At 38.0% G+C, this 18,540-nt stretch overlaps 1 protein-coding gene across 2 annotated transcripts in view; it reads right to left on the bottom strand.

Moving 5' to 3' along the window:
• Nucleotides 1–18,540, bottom strand: part of LOC126251958 (phosphoinositide 3-kinase regulatory subunit 4) — a 209,624-nt gene that overhangs the window by 184,741 nt on the left and 6,343 nt on the right. For both annotated transcript variants that reach the window (XM_049952721.1, XM_049952722.1), the window contains exon 2: nucleotides 15,217–15,397. In XM_049952721.1, coding sequence (XP_049808678.1) covers nucleotides 15,217–15,397 — 181 coding nt within the window. The remainder of the gene's footprint in view (nucleotides 1–15,216; nucleotides 15,398–18,540) is intronic.

Below are 18,540 nucleotides of genomic sequence, written 5' to 3'. Positions count from 1 at the left end.
ACCTACTGCAACCTACATCCTTCTGAATCTGCTTAGTGTATTCATCTCTTGGTCTCCCTCTACGATTTTTACCCTCCACGCTGCCCTACAATGCTAAATTTGTGATCCCTTGATGCCTCAAAACATGTCCTACCAACCGATCCCTTCTTCTAGTCAAGTTGTGCCACGAACTCCTCTTCTCCCCAATTCTATTCAATACCTCCTCATTAGTTACGTGATCTACCCACCTTATCTTCAGCATTCTTCTGTAGCACCACATTTCGAAAGCTTCTATTCTCTTCCTGTCCAAACTATTTATCGTCCATGTTTCACTTCCATACATGGCTACACTCCATACAAATACTTTCAGAAACAACTTCCTGACACTTAAATCTATACTCGATGTTAACAAATTTCTCTTCTTGAGAAACGCTTTCCTTGCCATTGCCAGTCTACATTTTATATCCTCTCTACTTCGACCATCATCCGTTATTTTGCTCCCCAAATAGCAAAACTCCTTTACTACTTTAAGTGTCTCATTTCCTGATCTAATTCCCTCAGCATCACCCGACTGAATTTGACTACAGTCCATTATCCTCGTTTTGCTTTTGTTGATGTTCATCTTATATCCTCCTTTCAAGACACTGTCCATTCCGTTCAACTGTTCTTCCAGGTCCTTTGCTGTCTCTGACAGAATTGCAATGTCATCGGCGAACCTCAAAGTTTTTACTTCTTCTCCATGAATTTTAATACCTACTCCGAATTTTTCTTTTGTTTCCTTTACTGCTTGCTCAATATACAGATTGAATAACATCGGGGAGAGGCTACAACCCTGTCTCACTCCTTTCCCAACCACTGCTTCCCTTTCATGCCCCTCGACTCTTATAACTGCCATCTGGTTTCTATACAAATTGTAAATAGCCTTTCGCTCCCTGTATTTTACCCCTGCCACCTTCAGAATTTGAAAGAGAGTATTGCAGTTAACATTGTCAAAAGCTTTCTCTAAGTCTACAAATGCTAGAAACGTAGGTTTGCCTTTTCTTAATCTTTCTTCTAACATGAGTCGTAAGGTCAGTATTGCCTCATGTGTTCCAACATTTCTACTGAATCCAAACTGATCTTCCCCGAGGTTGGCTTCTACCAGTTTTTCCATTCGTCTGTAAAGAATTCGCGTTAGTATTTTGCAGCTGTGATTTATTAAACTGATAGTTCGGTAATTTTCACATCTGTCAACACCTGCTTTCTTTGGGATTGGAATTATTATATTCTTCTTGAAGTCTGAGGGTATTTCGCCTGTCTCATACATCGTGCTCACCAGATGGTAGAGTTTTGTCATGACTGGCTCCCCCGAGGCCATCAGTAGTTCTAATGGAATGTTGTCTACTTCCGGGGCCTTGTTTCGGCTCAGGTCTTTCAGTGCTCTGTCAAACTCTTCACGCATTATCTTATCTCCCATTTCATCTTCATCTACATCCTCTTCCATTTCCATAATATTGTCCTCAAGTACATCGCCCTTGTATAAACCCTCTATATACTCCTTCCACCTTTCTGCCTTCCCTTCTTTGCTTAGAACTGGGTTGCCATCTGAGCTCTTGATATTCATACAAGTGGTTCTCTTCTCTCCAAAGGTCTCTTTAATTTTCCTGTAGGCAGTATCTATCTTACCCCTAGTGAGACAAGCCTCTACATCCTTACATTTGTCCTCTAGCCATCCCTGCTTAGCCATTTTGCACTTCCTGTCGATATCATTTTTGAGACGTTTGTATTCCTTTTTGCCTGCTTCATTTACTGCATTTTTATATTTTCTCCTTTCATCAATTAAATTCAATATTTCTTCTGTTACCCAAGGATTTCTATTAGCCCTCGTCTTTTTACCTACTTGATCGTCTGCTGCCTTCACTACTTCATCCCTCAGAGCTACCCATTCTTCTTCTACTGTATTTCTTTCCCCCATTTCTGTCAATTGTTCCCTTATGCTCTCCCTAAAACTCTCTACAACCTCTGGTTTAGTCAGTTTATCCAGGTCCCATCTCCTTAAATTCCCACCTTTTTGCAGTTTCTTCAGTTTCAATCTGCAGTTCATAACCAATAGATTGTGGTCAGAATCCACATCTGCCCCAGGAAATGTCTTACAATTTAAAACCTGGTTCCTAAATCTGATACCTTTTAGTATCTCCAGGATTCTTCCAGGTATACAACCTTCTTTTATGATTCTTGAACCAAGTGTTAGCTATGATTAAGTTATGCTCTGTGCAAAATTCTACAAGGCGGCTTCCTCTTTCATTCCTTCCCCCCCAATCCATATTCACCTACTATGTTTCCTTCTCTCCCTTTTCCTACTGACGAATTCCAGTCACCCATGGCTAATAAATTTTCGTCTCCCTTCACTACTTGAATAATTTCTTTTATCTCGTCATACATTTCATCTATTTCTTCATCATCTGCAGAGCTAGTTGGCATATAAACTTGTACTACTGTAGTAGGCATGGGCTTCGTGTCTATCTTGGCCACAATAATGCGTTCACTATGCTGTTTGGTGTAGCTAACCCACACTCCTATTTTTTTTTATTCATTATTAAACCTACTCCTGCATTACCCCTATTTGAATATTACCAATTCATTAAAAAGAAGGAGAAACTGATTGTAAGTTAACCCACTAGTATGGTGGTGCAGGTACTTCTATGATAAGCGATATTAAGAACAACACTGATTCAATTTTTAGGTACGCTTGTAGAGTTGATAGTGAAGATGGCAGTAAACATCAAAGAGTGATGAAGAAACTGTAAAGTGAACTTTTGGAAGAAACTTCATATTGTTTACTTTTACAAAAATGATCACCTGGGCAACCAATATCTGGTCCTTTCCTCTGTAAAAAAGTCATTGCAGTTAAACAAAACAATAGGTGGTGATTAATTTGTGGCAAACAACAGAAGGTTAGATGGTTGTACACATTTAAATCTTGTCATGGATTTTGCCCTCCCCCTCTGAACCATGGGCCTTGCCGTTGGTGGGGAGGTTTGCGTGCCTCAGCAATACAGATGGCTGTACCGTAGGTGCAACCACAACGGAGGGGTATCTGTTGAGAGGCCAGACAAACGTGTGGTTCCTGAAGAGGGGCAGCAGCCTTTTCAGTAGTTGCAGGGGCAACAGTCTGGATGATTGAATGATCTGGCCTTGTAACAATAACCAAAACGGCCTTGCTGTACTGGTACTGCGAACAGCTGAAAGCAAGGGGAAACTACAGCCGTAATTTTTCCCAAGGGCATGCAGCTTTACTGTATAGTTAAATGATGATGGCCTCCTCTTGGGTAAAATATTCCGGAGGTAATATAGTCCCCCATTCGGATCTCTGGGCGGGGACTACTCAAGAGGACGTTCTTATCAGGAGAAAGAAAACTGGAGTTCTACGGATCGGAGAATGGAATTTCAGATCCCTTAATCGAGCAGGTAGGTTAGAAAATTTAAAAAGGGAAATGGATAGGTTAACATTAGATAAAGTGAGAATTAGTGAAGTTTGGTGGCAGGAGGAACAAGACTTTTGGTCAGGTGAATACAGGGTTATAAATACAAAATCAAATAGAGGTAATGCAGGAGTAGGTTTAATAATGAATAAAAAAAATAGGCGTGCAGGTAAGCTACTACAAACAGCATAGTGAACGCATTATTGTGGCCAAGATAGACACGAAGCCCATGCCTACTACAGTAGTACAAGTTTATATGCCAACTAGCTCTGCAGATGATGAAAAAATTGATGAAATGTATGATGAGATAAAAGAAATTATTCAGATAGTGAAGGAAGACGAAAATTTAATAGTCATGGTTGACTGGAATTCGAGTGTAGGAAAAGGGAGAGAAGGAAACATAGTAGGTGAATATGGATTGGGGCTAAGAAATGAAAGAGGAAGCCGTCTAGTAGAATTTTGCACAGAACATAACTTAATCATAACTAACACTTGGTTCAAGAATCATAAAAGAAGGTTGTATACATGGAAGAATCCCGGAGATACTAAAAGGTATCAGATAGATTATATAATGGTAAGACAGAGATTTAGGAATCAGGTTTTAAATTGTAAGACATTTCCAGGGGCAGATGTGGACTCTGACCACAATCTATTGGTTATGAACTGCAGATTAAAATTGAAGAAACTGCAAAAAGGTGGGAATTTAAGGAGATGGGACCTGGATAAACTGACTAAACCAGAGGTTGTACAGAGTTTCAGGAAGAGCATAAGGGAACAAATGACAGCAGTGGGGGGAAGAAGTACAGTAGAAGAAGAATGGGTAGATCTGAGGGATGAAGTAGTGAAGGCAGCAGATGATCAAGTAGGTAAAAAGATGAGGGCTAGTAGAAATCCTTGGGTAACAGAAGAAATATTGAATTTAATTGATGAAAGGAGAAAATATAAAAATGCAGTAAATGAAGCAGGCAAAAAGGAATACAAACGTCTCAAAAAAAGAGATCGACAGGAAGTGCAAAATGGCTAAGCAGGGGTGGCTAGAGGACAAATGTAAGGATGTAGAGGCTTATCTCACAAGGGGTAAGACAGATACTGCCTACAGGAAAATTAAAGAGAACTTTGGAGAAAAGAGAACCACTTGTATGAATATCAAGAGCCTAGATGGAAACCCAGTTCTAACCAAAGAAGGGAAAGCAGAAAGATGGAAGGAGCATATAGAGGATATAGAGGGTCTATACAAGGGCAATGTACTTGAGGACAATATTATAGAAATGGAAGAGAATGTAGACGAAGATGAAACGGGAGATACGATACTGCGTGAAGAGTTTGACAGAGCACTGAAAGACCTGAGCCGAAACAAGGCCCCGGGAGTAGACAACATTCCATTAGAACTACTGACAGCCTTGGGAGAGCCAGTCCTGACAAAACTCTACCATCTGGTGAGGAAGATGTATGAGACAGGCGAAATACCCTCAGACTTCAAGAAGAATATAATAATTCCAATCCCAAAGAAAGCAGGTGTTGAAAGATGTGAAAATTACCGAACTATCAGTTTAATAAGCCACAGCTGCAAAATACTAACACGAATTCTTTACAGACGAATGGAAAAACTGGTAGAAGCCGACCTCGGGGAAGATCAGTTTCGATTCTGTAGAAATACTGGAACACATGAGGCGATACTGACTTTACGACTTATCTTAGAAGAAAGATTAAGGAAAGGCAAACCTACGTTTCTAGCATTTGTAGACTTAGAGAAAGCTTTTGACAATGTTGACTGGAATACTCTCTTCCAAATTCTAAAGGTGGCAGGGGTAAAATACAGGGAGCGAATGGCTATTTACAATTTGTACAGAAACCAAATGCCACTTATAAGATTCAAGGTGTATGAAAGGGAAGCAGTGGTTGGGAAGGGAGTGAGACAGTGTTGTATCCTATCCCCGATGTTATTCAATCTGTATATTGAGCAAGCAGTAAAGGAAACAAAAGAAAAATTCGGAGTAGGTATTAAAATCCATGGAGAAGAAATAAAACCTTTGAGGTTCGCCGATGACATTGTAATTCTGTCAGAGACAGCAAAGGACTTGGAAGAGCAGTTGAACGGAATGGACATTGTCTTGAAAGGAGGATATAAGATGAACATCAACAAAAGCAAAACGAGGAAAATGGAATGTAGTCGAATTAAGTCAGGTGATGCTGAGGGAATTAGATTAGGAAATGAGACACTTAAAGTAGTAAAGGAGTTTTGTTCTTTGGGGAGCAAAATAACCGATGATGGTCGAAGTAGAGAAGATATAAAATGTAGACTGGCAATGGCAAGGAAAGCGTTTCTGAAGAGGAGAAATTTGTTAACATCAAGTATAGATTTAAGTGTCAGGAAGTCGTTTCTGAAAGTATTTGTATGGAGTGTAGGCATGTATGGAAGTGAAACATGGACGATAACTAGTTTGGACAGGAAGAGAATAGAAGCTTTCGAAATGTGGTGCTACAGAAGAATGCTGAAGATTAGATGGGTAGATCACGTAACTAATGAGGAGGTATTGAATAGAATTGGGGAGAAGAGGAGTTTGTGGCACAACTTGACGAGAAGAAGGGACCGGTTGGTAGGACATGTTCTGAGGCATCAAGGGATCACAAATTTAGCATTGTAGGGCAGCGTGGAGGGTAAAAATCATAAAGGGAGACCAAGAGATGAATACACTAAGCAGATTCAGAAGGATGTAGGTTGCAGTAGGTACTGGGAGGTGAAGGAACTTGCACAGGGTAGGGTAGCATGGAGAGCTGCATCAAACCAGTCTCAGAACTGAAGACCACAACAAAAGAAGAAGGGACCGGTTGGTAGGACATGTTCTGAGGCATCAAGGGATCACAAATTTAGCATTGTAGGGCAGCGTGGAGGGTAAAAATCGTAAAGGGAGACCAAGAGATGAATACACTAAGCAGATTCAGAAGGATGTAGGTTGCAGTAGGTACTGGGAGGTGAAGAAACTTGCACAGGGTAGGGTAGCATGGAGAGCTGCATCAAACCGGTCTCAGGACTGAAGACCACAACAAAACAACAACAACAACAACAATGGAATTTGCAAACTGGAATAACAAGGTGAAAAAATGTCAGCTGATGTACATGCAACAAATTCTTTTAATTTGGATTTAAGGAAGAATTGGACTAAAATGACTATGACTTGGACTTTGTTTACAATTCTGATGAAACTGGTTTAAATTGAAAACCATTACCATCAAATTGTTTAGCTTCTTGGCGAGAGAGTTTGGCTCCAGGATATAATACTAATAAAGAGCAAGTACCAATATTAGTTTGCAAATGCTATTGGGAACCATAAAACGTCTTTGCTCCTCACCGGAAAATCCAAAAAACCCTAGATGCCTCAAAAATATCTGAGTTCCGTTAACTTATAAAAACAAACAAAGAGCACTGATGAACACTGAAATATTCATTGACCTCTATGGCAACACTTTCATTCCAGAAGTTTATTTTAAAAAAATGGTAAACAAGGAAAGGCCCAATTTTTATTAGATAGTGTACCAAACCATAATTCGGCTGAATTGTTATGTGAGACAAAATGGAAGGTTTACAGTAAAAGTTTTGCCTCCTAATGTGACACCCTTGCTACAACCAATGGATCAAAGAATTATTGAAACAACTTGATGAAAACTACTGTTATGTAGATTGTTATCTGTCGATGACAATAATGTAGAAGTCATTTTGTCATTTTTCAAGCAAATTTATTTAAAGAAATGTTGGAATGTTATTACACTGCATGGCACTTGACTGAAAGGAAGACTTTGAAGAATGTTTGGAACCGAAAATTCAATAACTGATACAGATGATTCTGTTTTTGAGGATATAAATGTGCTAATAATAAACATACAAATATGCCATGAATGTGCTGCTGCTGATGATGACCATGATCATGATGTAAAAGAGTGGTTCACCTGTGACAGTAATTATCAAGGTTTTCATGTCATGTTGGATGACGAAATTGTTGAAAACATACTGCAGGCAATGAATAGCAGGACATGCAGGAAAATAAAACAGAAAAAAATGTAGATGTAGAAAATAATGTAGGACCATTTCATGTGGAAGCATTTCAAGCCCTGGAAACAGCTTCAGATGGTTCAAAAAACTAATAGAGTGTGATATCATGAATTTACTAAGTTAAAATGAATTTGTGATGTAGCAGCAATGAAGAGAAAAAATTGTTTACACCAAATGACTATTACCAAATATTTTAAACAAAATTACTTCAGTTACTTTCTTACAAGTTTTTTTTTTTTAATTATTTGATTAAGGTTGTAGTATTTTGGTAATTTTAAGAAAATATGTATGCAAGTACAAAAATATGTCTCTAATCTCATAATAAGCATTGACTGTTGTTGCATTCGATGAGTTTAATTGTTTTGAATAAACATCTGACATCCTGTATTGAACCTGGAAAGATAATTATATGACATCAAATTAAAAAAGAATAACCACGTGCAAGTGACATAGGTTATCTTTTTCGATATAATAATGCATAAAACGCTTTTCTTCTTAGATTCAATTATCTGGATTTTCGATTATCTGAATGACTTATGACAACAATTAGTCCACTTAATCGAGTCCACCCCATACACAGAAAACCAATGTATTTGGGTAACATAATAAATGAGATTCCTGCCACCCCATACAGTATAAAAGAACTTATTTACTGGCATGATTATTAATCTTTTAAAACTGCCCATGACAGAACTTGGGAAGCAGCATAAATCAGACATCCTCACCTAAGTGGCAGAGGAAAATGGCTCTAAAATGAATTACATAACCAAAATTCATAAATGGATTAAAAGTAAAATGCAGCAACTTCTGAGAAACGAAACCATACACAACAAGAACAAGAAGTATATAGCATTAACATATTGAGGGAACATATCACAAAAATTGCAAGATGTTTTAGGAAAACAGTCACAATAGCATTTCGTACACACGGTTCCATTAAAACGAGGTTGTGAAATCAGGCTGACAGCTACACATGAAAATTCAGTAGGTCAGGAGTATACTCAGTAAAATGTGCATAGTGTGGTACATTTTACATATGATGGACAGAGTGTGATTTCTGTACTTGATTCAAGGAACAAATAGATACCAATAATAAAACTGCGTTCAGTAGACACATAAACCAGGCAAGGCATAAGACAATAAATATAGAACAGCACACGATGGAAGTTAGGCATGGAGCTCCAAAGAGTCATTTCCTTAACGAATTGGAGGAATTTGAGGAAACGTGGATGCATCACTAGAAGGAGCTGGACAAACTGCTCAATGAAGAAGACAATTTTCACATGATTAGCTTTTATGAATACTATAAAAATATTTTATAGACATGTACCACCATATACACACTGAAACAGTTACACTGCAATCTGTTTATGGCAGCTGATGGAACCAGCTCAGCAATAACAAGACCAGCCCAGCAGCAGAGTTGAATTGCACACTATTTGTGTATCCAAGCCATGAAAAATAACTTATAAAAGAAGCACAAATATAAAAGACTCAAGAAAATGTGTCACAGATGTGGACTCCAACTTTCTTGTTTATTCTAGTTTTAGTGTTATACGATGATCATATTTCTTTTATTTTTTTATCTTTTTTAACTATTTTGCTTTAACACAGTGACATAATCATCTTGATGTGCTGTGTACAGAGGGTGACACCTCTTAACATGTTTGCCTGAAATCTTTTAAAATTCTTGACTTTATAATTTTTGTATATTAATGAGTTATGTGAGTCGTGCACAACACAGAGAAGTGATGCATTAATTTGCAACCACAATTAGTATTGGGTTAACTCTTACATTTATCGCACGTGCATGTCAGATTACTTATTTAAGATAAAAGCACTGCATGTCTTTTGTTTGTTTTAACAAATCTGAAGATGGTGTATATATGCAGACTGAAGTATGACTGAAAATTTTTGCCACAACTTCTATATTTAGTTTCTATATTTAGTTTTGGTAATATAAAAAAGAAATCAAGATAGACTGTTATGCATATTGTTTTATTTCTTCTGAAACAAACAACAATTTATTAGTTTAAAACAAAACACTATCATCAAAAAAAAATTAATTCAGAAAAAAACACATAGCATGTACATAAAAATCATTAGCTTTAAAAGTAATCTGTAATTTTGGCTTGCTTTACACTTTTGATCACCTGAGAGTCATTTTCAATGTGTGTGATTATGATGGCTGAGAACACACACCCTCTACCTCCTCACACTTCTCCACGTATGCTCTGATTGTGTCGAGTGCCGCTTTGGCCGGCCTAGCCATCACTGACAGTGCTTCTTTGACCTCCATCTCCCCCTCTTCCTCTCCCTCTACATCATTGTTGCAGCCTTATTTTTCGTTCGCTGTCTTCAAGGAGTCAACAATCTCGGCTACTGTTAGTGATGCTGCTACTGTAACATCATTGTTCACATCCACGAAATCTTCAAAACAAATGTATTTGATGCTAAAGTGAGTCACCATTTTCGTCCATTCCGACTCAAGGATACTGACAGGGGCGGGTGGATGGGTGGGTTCGTGGTTGGTTGGTTGGTTGGGGGGAGGGGACCAAACAGCTAGGTCATCTGTCCCGTAGGATAAGGGAAGTATGGGCAAGGAAGTCGGCCATGCGCATTCAAAGGAACCATCCCAACACTTGCCTGAAGCGAAATCATAGAAAACCTAATCAGAATGGTTGAACCATTGTCCTTCCGAATGCAAGTCCAGTGTGCTAACCAATGTGCCACCTCACTCAGTTACTCACAGGAATGTCTCCTGTAAGTACTGTATAAAAAAACTTTAGTCATAAGTCCCATAAACCGGCGTCAGAAAGCCAAGATTTTACATGCTGAAGCATTAAACCCACCAGCTCCTTATTTTCATCTGTCATCAAAACTCCACATTTGGAAACAATTGACGATCATTTGTTCCCTCACATTTCGCTACTCTTTATGAAGTATTCTCATAGTGTCTAAAATGTTGATAGTTGTAAGGCTGTCATCAATACTGCGGACTGTCATTCAGACCACCCGCCATTCTTGATTATTCCTTGATCTAAGGGCTGTAATTCTGACATACTGGTAGGTGGTAAAAGTTGTATGTCACAGATTTTAATGGAGGCATAGAACTGTGTACACTGCAATTGTCCACAAACAACTTTTCGATTTTCATGAGTCACTTTCCTATCAAAATCCTTCAACCAGTTGGAAAACACTTCTGAAGTCATCCATGCTTTCTTGTTTGCAGTGTACCCCACAGGGGACGAATTACAACCAGAAAAAGACATTGTGGTTTCTTAGGTTTTCCAATCATAAGTGGCTTGAGTGTTCCTGTGCCAGTCATATTTGCTGCTAACAGAACAGTAACATGATCTTCACTTAGCTTGTCCCTGTGACATTTTTATCCTTGGAAAGTCAAATTTTTGTCTGTAAGACATTTGTAAAAAAGTTCAAGTTTGTCTATGTTAAAAACATCATCTGGTTTGTAATACTGAATGATCCTCTGCGTTTCTAACTTCCACTCACCACAAATTTTGATATCTACACTGGCAATTTCCCCACTCACTTTTGGCAAACAATATCAGGTCTTTTCCTGAAAGTTTCTAATCATCCATTACTCACACAAAATGTGTCGTATCCCAATGCTGCTTCAAAATAATGTGCCTTTTCTTTCAAAATAAATCCATCAATTTTCACAGTATTGTTCCTCTGTTGTTAGAACTGCTGTACCAAACACTCTTATAAATCTGGAAACTCAGCATTTCATTGCCATTTCTGATCTGTCCCTTCATCTGCTGTAATCACACAATCTTCATTATGTCGACAGTGTGCTTGCCAGAATCCCAAACTCTGTGGCTAAGTCTTTCTTTTCCTTCACTCCTGTTTTCACCTCATCTATTAATTTTTACTTTTCAGTGATTGTCAGACATTTCCGCTTAGAGCCCATGGCTGGCACTTACAGCTCACACTCAATCAAATACAGATCCAATTGAGGCATTAATGCAGGGAAGGGAGTGACTGGGATTCCCCCATTTGTGTGCTCTCCAATGTACAGAGGTACCATATGAAAGATTTCCATATATAGAGGTGACTTCGATATAATGAGTTTTTGTCCACTGAACTACAATATACAATATACTTCTCAAGCTCCCCAAAAAATTTGTATCGGTGGGTTTTCTTTGAAATATCAAGATTTGAGGCTTACAAGGGAAGGGAATGAAGAAAAAATTCAACATAGATAGGTCTTCGACATATTGAGGCTTGACTGTATACAACATAGACATTTTGAGACTTGGAAATGCATCTGGAACCATATAGTTTCAGTTGATTAAATCACATATATGCCTGGATTTCAGGCAGGCTTCCCCATTTTGTTCAATGCTGAGGCACTATTCCACTACAGTTGGAGAGCCTCTGCAATGTTGTTCGAGTTTAGGAGGAATACCAAGTTGACTGAGACATGAATGGGAATCAGGACTGATGAGGTAGGCATGCTAAGGTAGTCCATACAATTGTGCAAAGTCACTGCGCCAGGGTGTCACAGTGGTTAGTGCACCTGCCTAGTGAACAGATGACCTTGGTTCAAATTCTGGCCTTGATACAAATTTTCATTTGTTGCTTCAATCTAAATATATACAACATAGGTGTTTGAGACTTGAAAAATTCCCTGTAACAATATGGTTTCATTTCTAGATTGAAGATATTTGAAATTGAATGAAACCGGTAATCAATACTAAGACAAATGTGACATTAGACTGCAATAAAAATGTATTTCTTTTCTGCTGTCAACGAAATACGCTGCTGTTGAAGTCAATCTTTAACTACTAAATCAATGAATGAATATGGGAAGATGAGAGGGATACTGCACTTCCTGTTCAATGATGAATTCACAATATCTTATGAACAGCTTTTCATATGAAGCACAATGGATATTTTTATTACAAAAAAAATAATAAAATAAAAAAAGAATGAACATATATAAACAGCTATAACTACAAGGGGCATTTGAAAAGTCTGAGCAAAGTCCGAGAGATGGCACCACCGACGCATATCAAGGTCACATTTAGTTAGTAGCATCTTTTGAAAGAACGCGCACCAAGGTACAGCCATATTGGTCTATTTCTTTGTGTTTGGCATTCGTGTGAATCAAGGAAGTCAAGTGATTGTCAAAAAATGAATGAAAAAGAATTTCGTGATGTGATTAAACATTACTTTATGAAAGGCAAAATGCCTCAGGAGACTAAAGAGAAGCTTGATAAACATTACGGTGACTCTGCACCTTCAATTAGAACAGTTTATAAGTGGTTTCAAAATTTTCAGTGGCCATATGGGCACAAGGGATGCTGAACATTCTGGATGCCCTGTGGAGAAATCATTGATAAAATCCATGATATGGTGATGGACGACAGAAGAGTTAAGGTGCATGAGATTGCTAGTGCTGTGGGCATCTCAAATGAACAGGTACATAATATTTTGCATAAACATTTGGACATGAGAAAGCTATCTGCAAGATGGGTTCCACGATTGCTCACATTTGAACAAAACGGAATCGTGTGAAGTGTTGCAAGGATGGTTTGCAGCTGTTCAGGAAGAATCCGCAAGACTTTAAGTGTCTTTTCGTCACTGTGGATGAAACATGGATACATTACTATATTCCTGAGATCAAACAACAATCGAAGTAATGGGTTACCAAGGGAGACTCTGCACCAAAAAAGGCGAAGACCATTCCTTCGGCCGGAAAGGATCAGCGACTGTGTTTTGGGATTCGTAAGGGATAATCCTCATCGACTATCTGGAAAAGGGTAAAACTATTACAGGTGCATATTATTCATCGTTATTGGAACATTTGAAAATCGAGCTGCAAGTAAAACGCCGGCGATTGGACCGCAAAAAAGTCCTTTTCCATCACAACAATACACCAGCACACACTTCAGCAGCTGTTGTCGCAACATTAATGGAAATATGATTCCAACTCGCTTCACATACCCCCTATTCTCCAGACTTGGCTCCCTTTGACTGCTGTTTGTTCCCCAATTTGAAGAAATGGTTGGTAGGACAAATACTTTATTCAAACGAGGAGGTGATTGCAGCAACTAATAGCTATTTTGCAGACTTGGACAATTTTTATTATTTGAAAGGGATCAACAAATTAGAACAGTGTTGGACAAAGTGTGTAAATCTAAAAGGAGACTATGTCGAAAAATAAAAAAGGTGTACTCCAAACACGTAAGTAGTTTTTATTTTTGCATGGACTTGTCAAATGCCCCTCACATACGGTAGAGGCTACACAAGGAAAAAGAAACTTCAATTACACAGATAAAAATTGCCCACTACATCATCTGACATCAGTTTTGCCAAATCATGTGCTAGAAAGACCACAAAAATCATTAGATCATTGAAAATTAATGACTCTTCTTGATATGTTGATATTTGAACAGAAGTACTAAAATCTCGTACTAAGTTGGAAGGGCCTACCATCAGTTACCTTTGTAACCAGCCAATGAGTACATATGTTTTTCATGAAAGACAGAAGCGTGCAATAGTAAAATCCATTTGCGAACGTGGCCATAAGCAAGTAACCCTGCATTCTCAAAAACTGTTGAGAGGGCAGCTTATAACATAATAATGAAGCATCTTTCTGAGAATAACTATTTCACAGCAGCTCATGTTGGTTTCCATAAAGGATTATTTACTGAAAAAGCAATATATGATGTCACGAACATGGTTTTGGTAGAACTAAACAAGAAAAATTATCCTTTGTAATTTCCTATGGTCCCACCAAAGCCTTTGATTGTGTAAATCATAAATTTGACAATGAAAACGAAAATGATATGGCCTTATAGGCATTCCTCTTACATGGATGGAGGCATAACTTAACAACATAAAACATATGGTCACATCAGAGTAAACATTAAATATGGTGTACTGCAAGGTTTGGTGCTTGACCTGCTCCTGTTCTGGACCTGCAATATTTGAGTACGCTTCAATAATTGTGATGCTTGCTAATGACACTAGCATACTGATAAAGGACCCAAATACATCCACATGGCCAGCAAAGTACAGAGGATAAAAGAACAGCCTTACAACTGATTAACAGCAAACAGTTTAAGACTTAATCTTACAAAGATTCATATTATTCATTCCAAATAAATCAAAATTACTTTCAGGTACCAGAAATAGAGACCAACATGCACACTTTGCAAGAGGTTGCATGTGTGAAGTATCTAAGTATCCACATGGATAATAAACTGAGGTGGCACCAGCTTGTGGATAAATTAACCAAAAAGTTAAGCTCTGCCTCTTTTACACACTTACAAATATTTCTAATTTTGTTAACCTACTGATGGAATTGCTAGCATACTTTCATTCAACACTGTCCTGTGCTGCAATCTTCTGGAGTAATAATACAGCTAAGACCAAGAAAATATTTATTCTGCACAAGCTTACATTAAAAACTTTGTGTGGAGTTGATAAACAAGCATCGTCCAGAACCTCTTCAGGAACATAGGGATTCTTATTCTTATATCCCTATGCAAGTACTGCCTAATGATTGTAGTGGTTAATAACGAGTGATTCTAGGCAGTAGTAAAAACAGCTTCCACACAGACTACTCATCCTTCCCTATGGTTTGGAATGATGTCACTTCTATAGCAATTTAAGGGATTTAGTTTCACATAATTTCTACTTTAAAACATAGCTCTACTCAAAATAATAGTGCAGGTTACACTCAAATTTTCTACTTACCACAGCTTTCTGAAAAGGTATGCAGTTAACAGCACCTTGTAGCTGATTTCGAATATCTTCAACTCTATCTTTATATTGTTGTAGTGGCAGTGTAGGGTCATGAATGGCAAATACTTTTACAACAATCAATCCTTCTTGAGATTTTGCTCGAGCTACTTTGAAGAATCTAGTACTTCCCAAACTGTAACAGTGAACAGAAATTGCTATCAACTAAATGTTTTTAAAGTATCAATTTTTTTTAATTAAAAAATAAATAAAATAATTTGAGGTTAGTTTTTTGGAAAAAAGCAGATGATTAATGGTTAACACCTTATCATAAGCATGAGCATGTAACATCTGCGGCAAGTCTACACCCATAAATGTATTTTATCTGAGTATCAATTAAAGGCACTCTACCCCACAAATCAAGAGAGCGCTAAATTAATAATCTGGAACATCTCTGTTTTCTTTCCATACACATGAGTGTTATTACCCGCCTCCATGACCAACGTCACTAAAGCATGCTTGTGTGGTGGCACTCGACCCAGGAGGAAGCTGGTTTCTATCCTGGTGGTGGAAAAAATTTTCTCTCCCGGTATTTGGCTAGCAAGGGGAGGGGAGGTAATGGTGTGAAAGTTCCTCACCACCAGACTTCGTGCCAATGTCCCGGTTTAAATACCAAACCTCACCACATTGCCTCAGGGAGTGAGGGAATGTGACACTGTTGATGGTGTCCATCCAACGGATGGGGACATTAAGCTTGGAAGCCCCCCTTGGTGCTATTCGCAAGAAGTAGGCTTGTGTCAGCACTAGGTTTCACCCTCTCCCTTCTCTCGTAATCATCACCAACACAAACATTACACTACACTACACATACACACAATACATACATGTAGTATTACAAATCATCTAATGGACCATGTATAAACAAAAAAAAAAACATTAGTCTATTGCCACTACAAATTATAATCAATATTTTTACCACTTGAAGTAAAATCGCAACCACACAATTTAAAAATTTATTGTACTGACTAGTCTATCGATACCCAACATTACAACTTCTGAACTTTTTGAGTACTTTTACTCCTACTCTGCAGATCTTTCAAGAACAAAAGCATACAAATAGTTCATTGATCAAGTGTTCAATACTAGGTATTGGCTTTGCATTCTAATGATTTGTGGCAAGCAATGTCATATATGGGTGGAATATTAGAAATCTCCCATTTGAGAAGAGGATATTTTGAATCAGATTGTTACTTGAGATAGAGTTTTCTTGTGGTAAATTTTGATGTTAAAAACTTGTTAGTATGTCACTATTTGCAAAATACTGCAGAGTGTGTTGCTTGTCTGATGGGTGAACAGTTAAGTTTAACAGCCATATGTTGACAGAGGAGATGCATGACATGCCGAGCACCATACTTTCCCTTGAAAGTATGGTATATTGATGTAATTGTTATATGTAAAAAATTGCGGAAATTCTATCAATATGGTGAAAGGGCCTCCTACACTAGGAGTCATGGTTTTATATAAGACATTTATGTATGTTTTTTGTGAACTTATTTTTATAGGTTTTTTAATGTAGATATTTTCTTGTACTATTGTGTTTTTTGATAGGTAAGTACATTCATATGATGTGTTTATTCGTGTTTTAAGTGCTGTTGTGAATGTATTAATGTGTGTTATATGCATCATAGATTCATTTTTAACTCTGTATGTAAAGCGAAGTTAATGATACCAGATGTATGTTAATTGCTGTATTTATGAATGTTGTTCATTTGTACTTATTTTGGTGGTTATTGCAGCTTTCATTCTAGCATCGTATCTCAAACGCATATAACAGAAATACATATAACAGTATCAGTCTTACAGCGTAACTGACTTGGTTTTTTTAAATATTGTTCTTTCATGTTTGGTTAGCCAGATGTGAATTTCATTATCGCTATATAAATCTTGCAAATAATGCACCACTCGTTAATCATAAATGGCTTATTATGTTTCAGATATCACTGTTTTGTAACTGGCTGGTATCATGTAGTTCAGTTCTGCTATACAGGTTAACTGATAATAATGATACTGAATTTGGTTTTCTTTCATTTTTAAATTTATTTGATGATGAAAAGGGGATTATTAGTTGCCACCAAAATCAGACAATTCCAATTAATTAGTAAATATTGGTTCTTAGATTATTTCAAATATATTTTATGGCAAAACTGTATGAGTGAAGTCATGGTTGCTTTAGTGGATTTAGATGAGTTCCAATGTCCACAATTTTGAGAATGTCACAGGTCAAAACAGAAATTTCCCACTTCTTTTCCATATCTGTCACTCTGATCATTAATCACTGATGCATTTTGAGCATTTGACCCTCCATCCTCCCACACATCTTTCCTAATCAATCAACAGTTTCTGGAAATTTTATCAGGTCCAGCCAAAAGAAACAAGACAATGATTCAAAATCTTGTTGATAATTAGGTAACTTAAGACAGAATACAAGATCAGACTGGGAGAAGGAAATCAATAGTTACCTATGCAAAGAAACAATCCCAGCTTTTGCCTTAAGAAACACTGGACAATGAGTTGAAATTGAGTTGGCACACAGATAAACTAATCAAGACGATCTGGTCAGAACATTTTTCTCACGGATTGTAGCCTATCGCAATTGCGGTTTATCGTATCACGACACTGCTGCTCGCGTTGGTCGAGATCCAATGACTGTTAGCAGAATATGGAATCAGTAGGTTCATGAGGGTAATACAGAATGCCGTGCTGGATCCCAACGGCCTCGTATCACTAGCAGTCGAGATGACAGGCATCTTATCCACATGGCTGTAACGGATCGCACAGCCACGTCTGGATCCCTGAGTCAACAGATGGGGACGTTTACAAGACAACAACCATCTGCACAAACAGTTCGATGACGTTTGCAGCAGCATGGACAATCAGCTCTGAGACAGTGGCTGCGGTTACCCTTGACGCTGCATCACAGAAAGGAGCGCCTGCGATGGTGTACTCAACGACAAACCTGGGTGCACGAATGGATTTTTCGGATGAATCCAGGTTCTGTTTACAGCATCATGATGGTTACATCTGTGTTTGGTGACATCGCAGTGAATGCACATTGGAAGCGTGTATTCGTCATCGCCATACTGGTGTATCACCTGGCGTGATGGTATGGGGTGCCATTGGTTACACGTCTCGATCACCTCTTGTTCACATTGACAGCACTTTGAACAGTGGACGTTACATTTCAGATGTGTTACGACCCGTGGCTCTACCCTTCATTCAGTCCCTGCGAAACCTTACATTTCAGCAGAATAATGCACGACCGCATGTTGCAGGTCCTGT

The sequence above is a fragment of the Schistocerca nitens genome, chromosome 4, assembly GCF_023898315.1.
Source record: "Schistocerca nitens isolate TAMUIC-IGC-003100 chromosome 4, iqSchNite1.1, whole genome shotgun sequence".
In the NCBI taxonomy this organism is placed as follows: domain Eukaryota; kingdom Metazoa; phylum Arthropoda; class Insecta; order Orthoptera; family Acrididae; genus Schistocerca; species Schistocerca nitens.
This window is presented reverse-complemented; position numbering and strand designations above follow the sequence as displayed.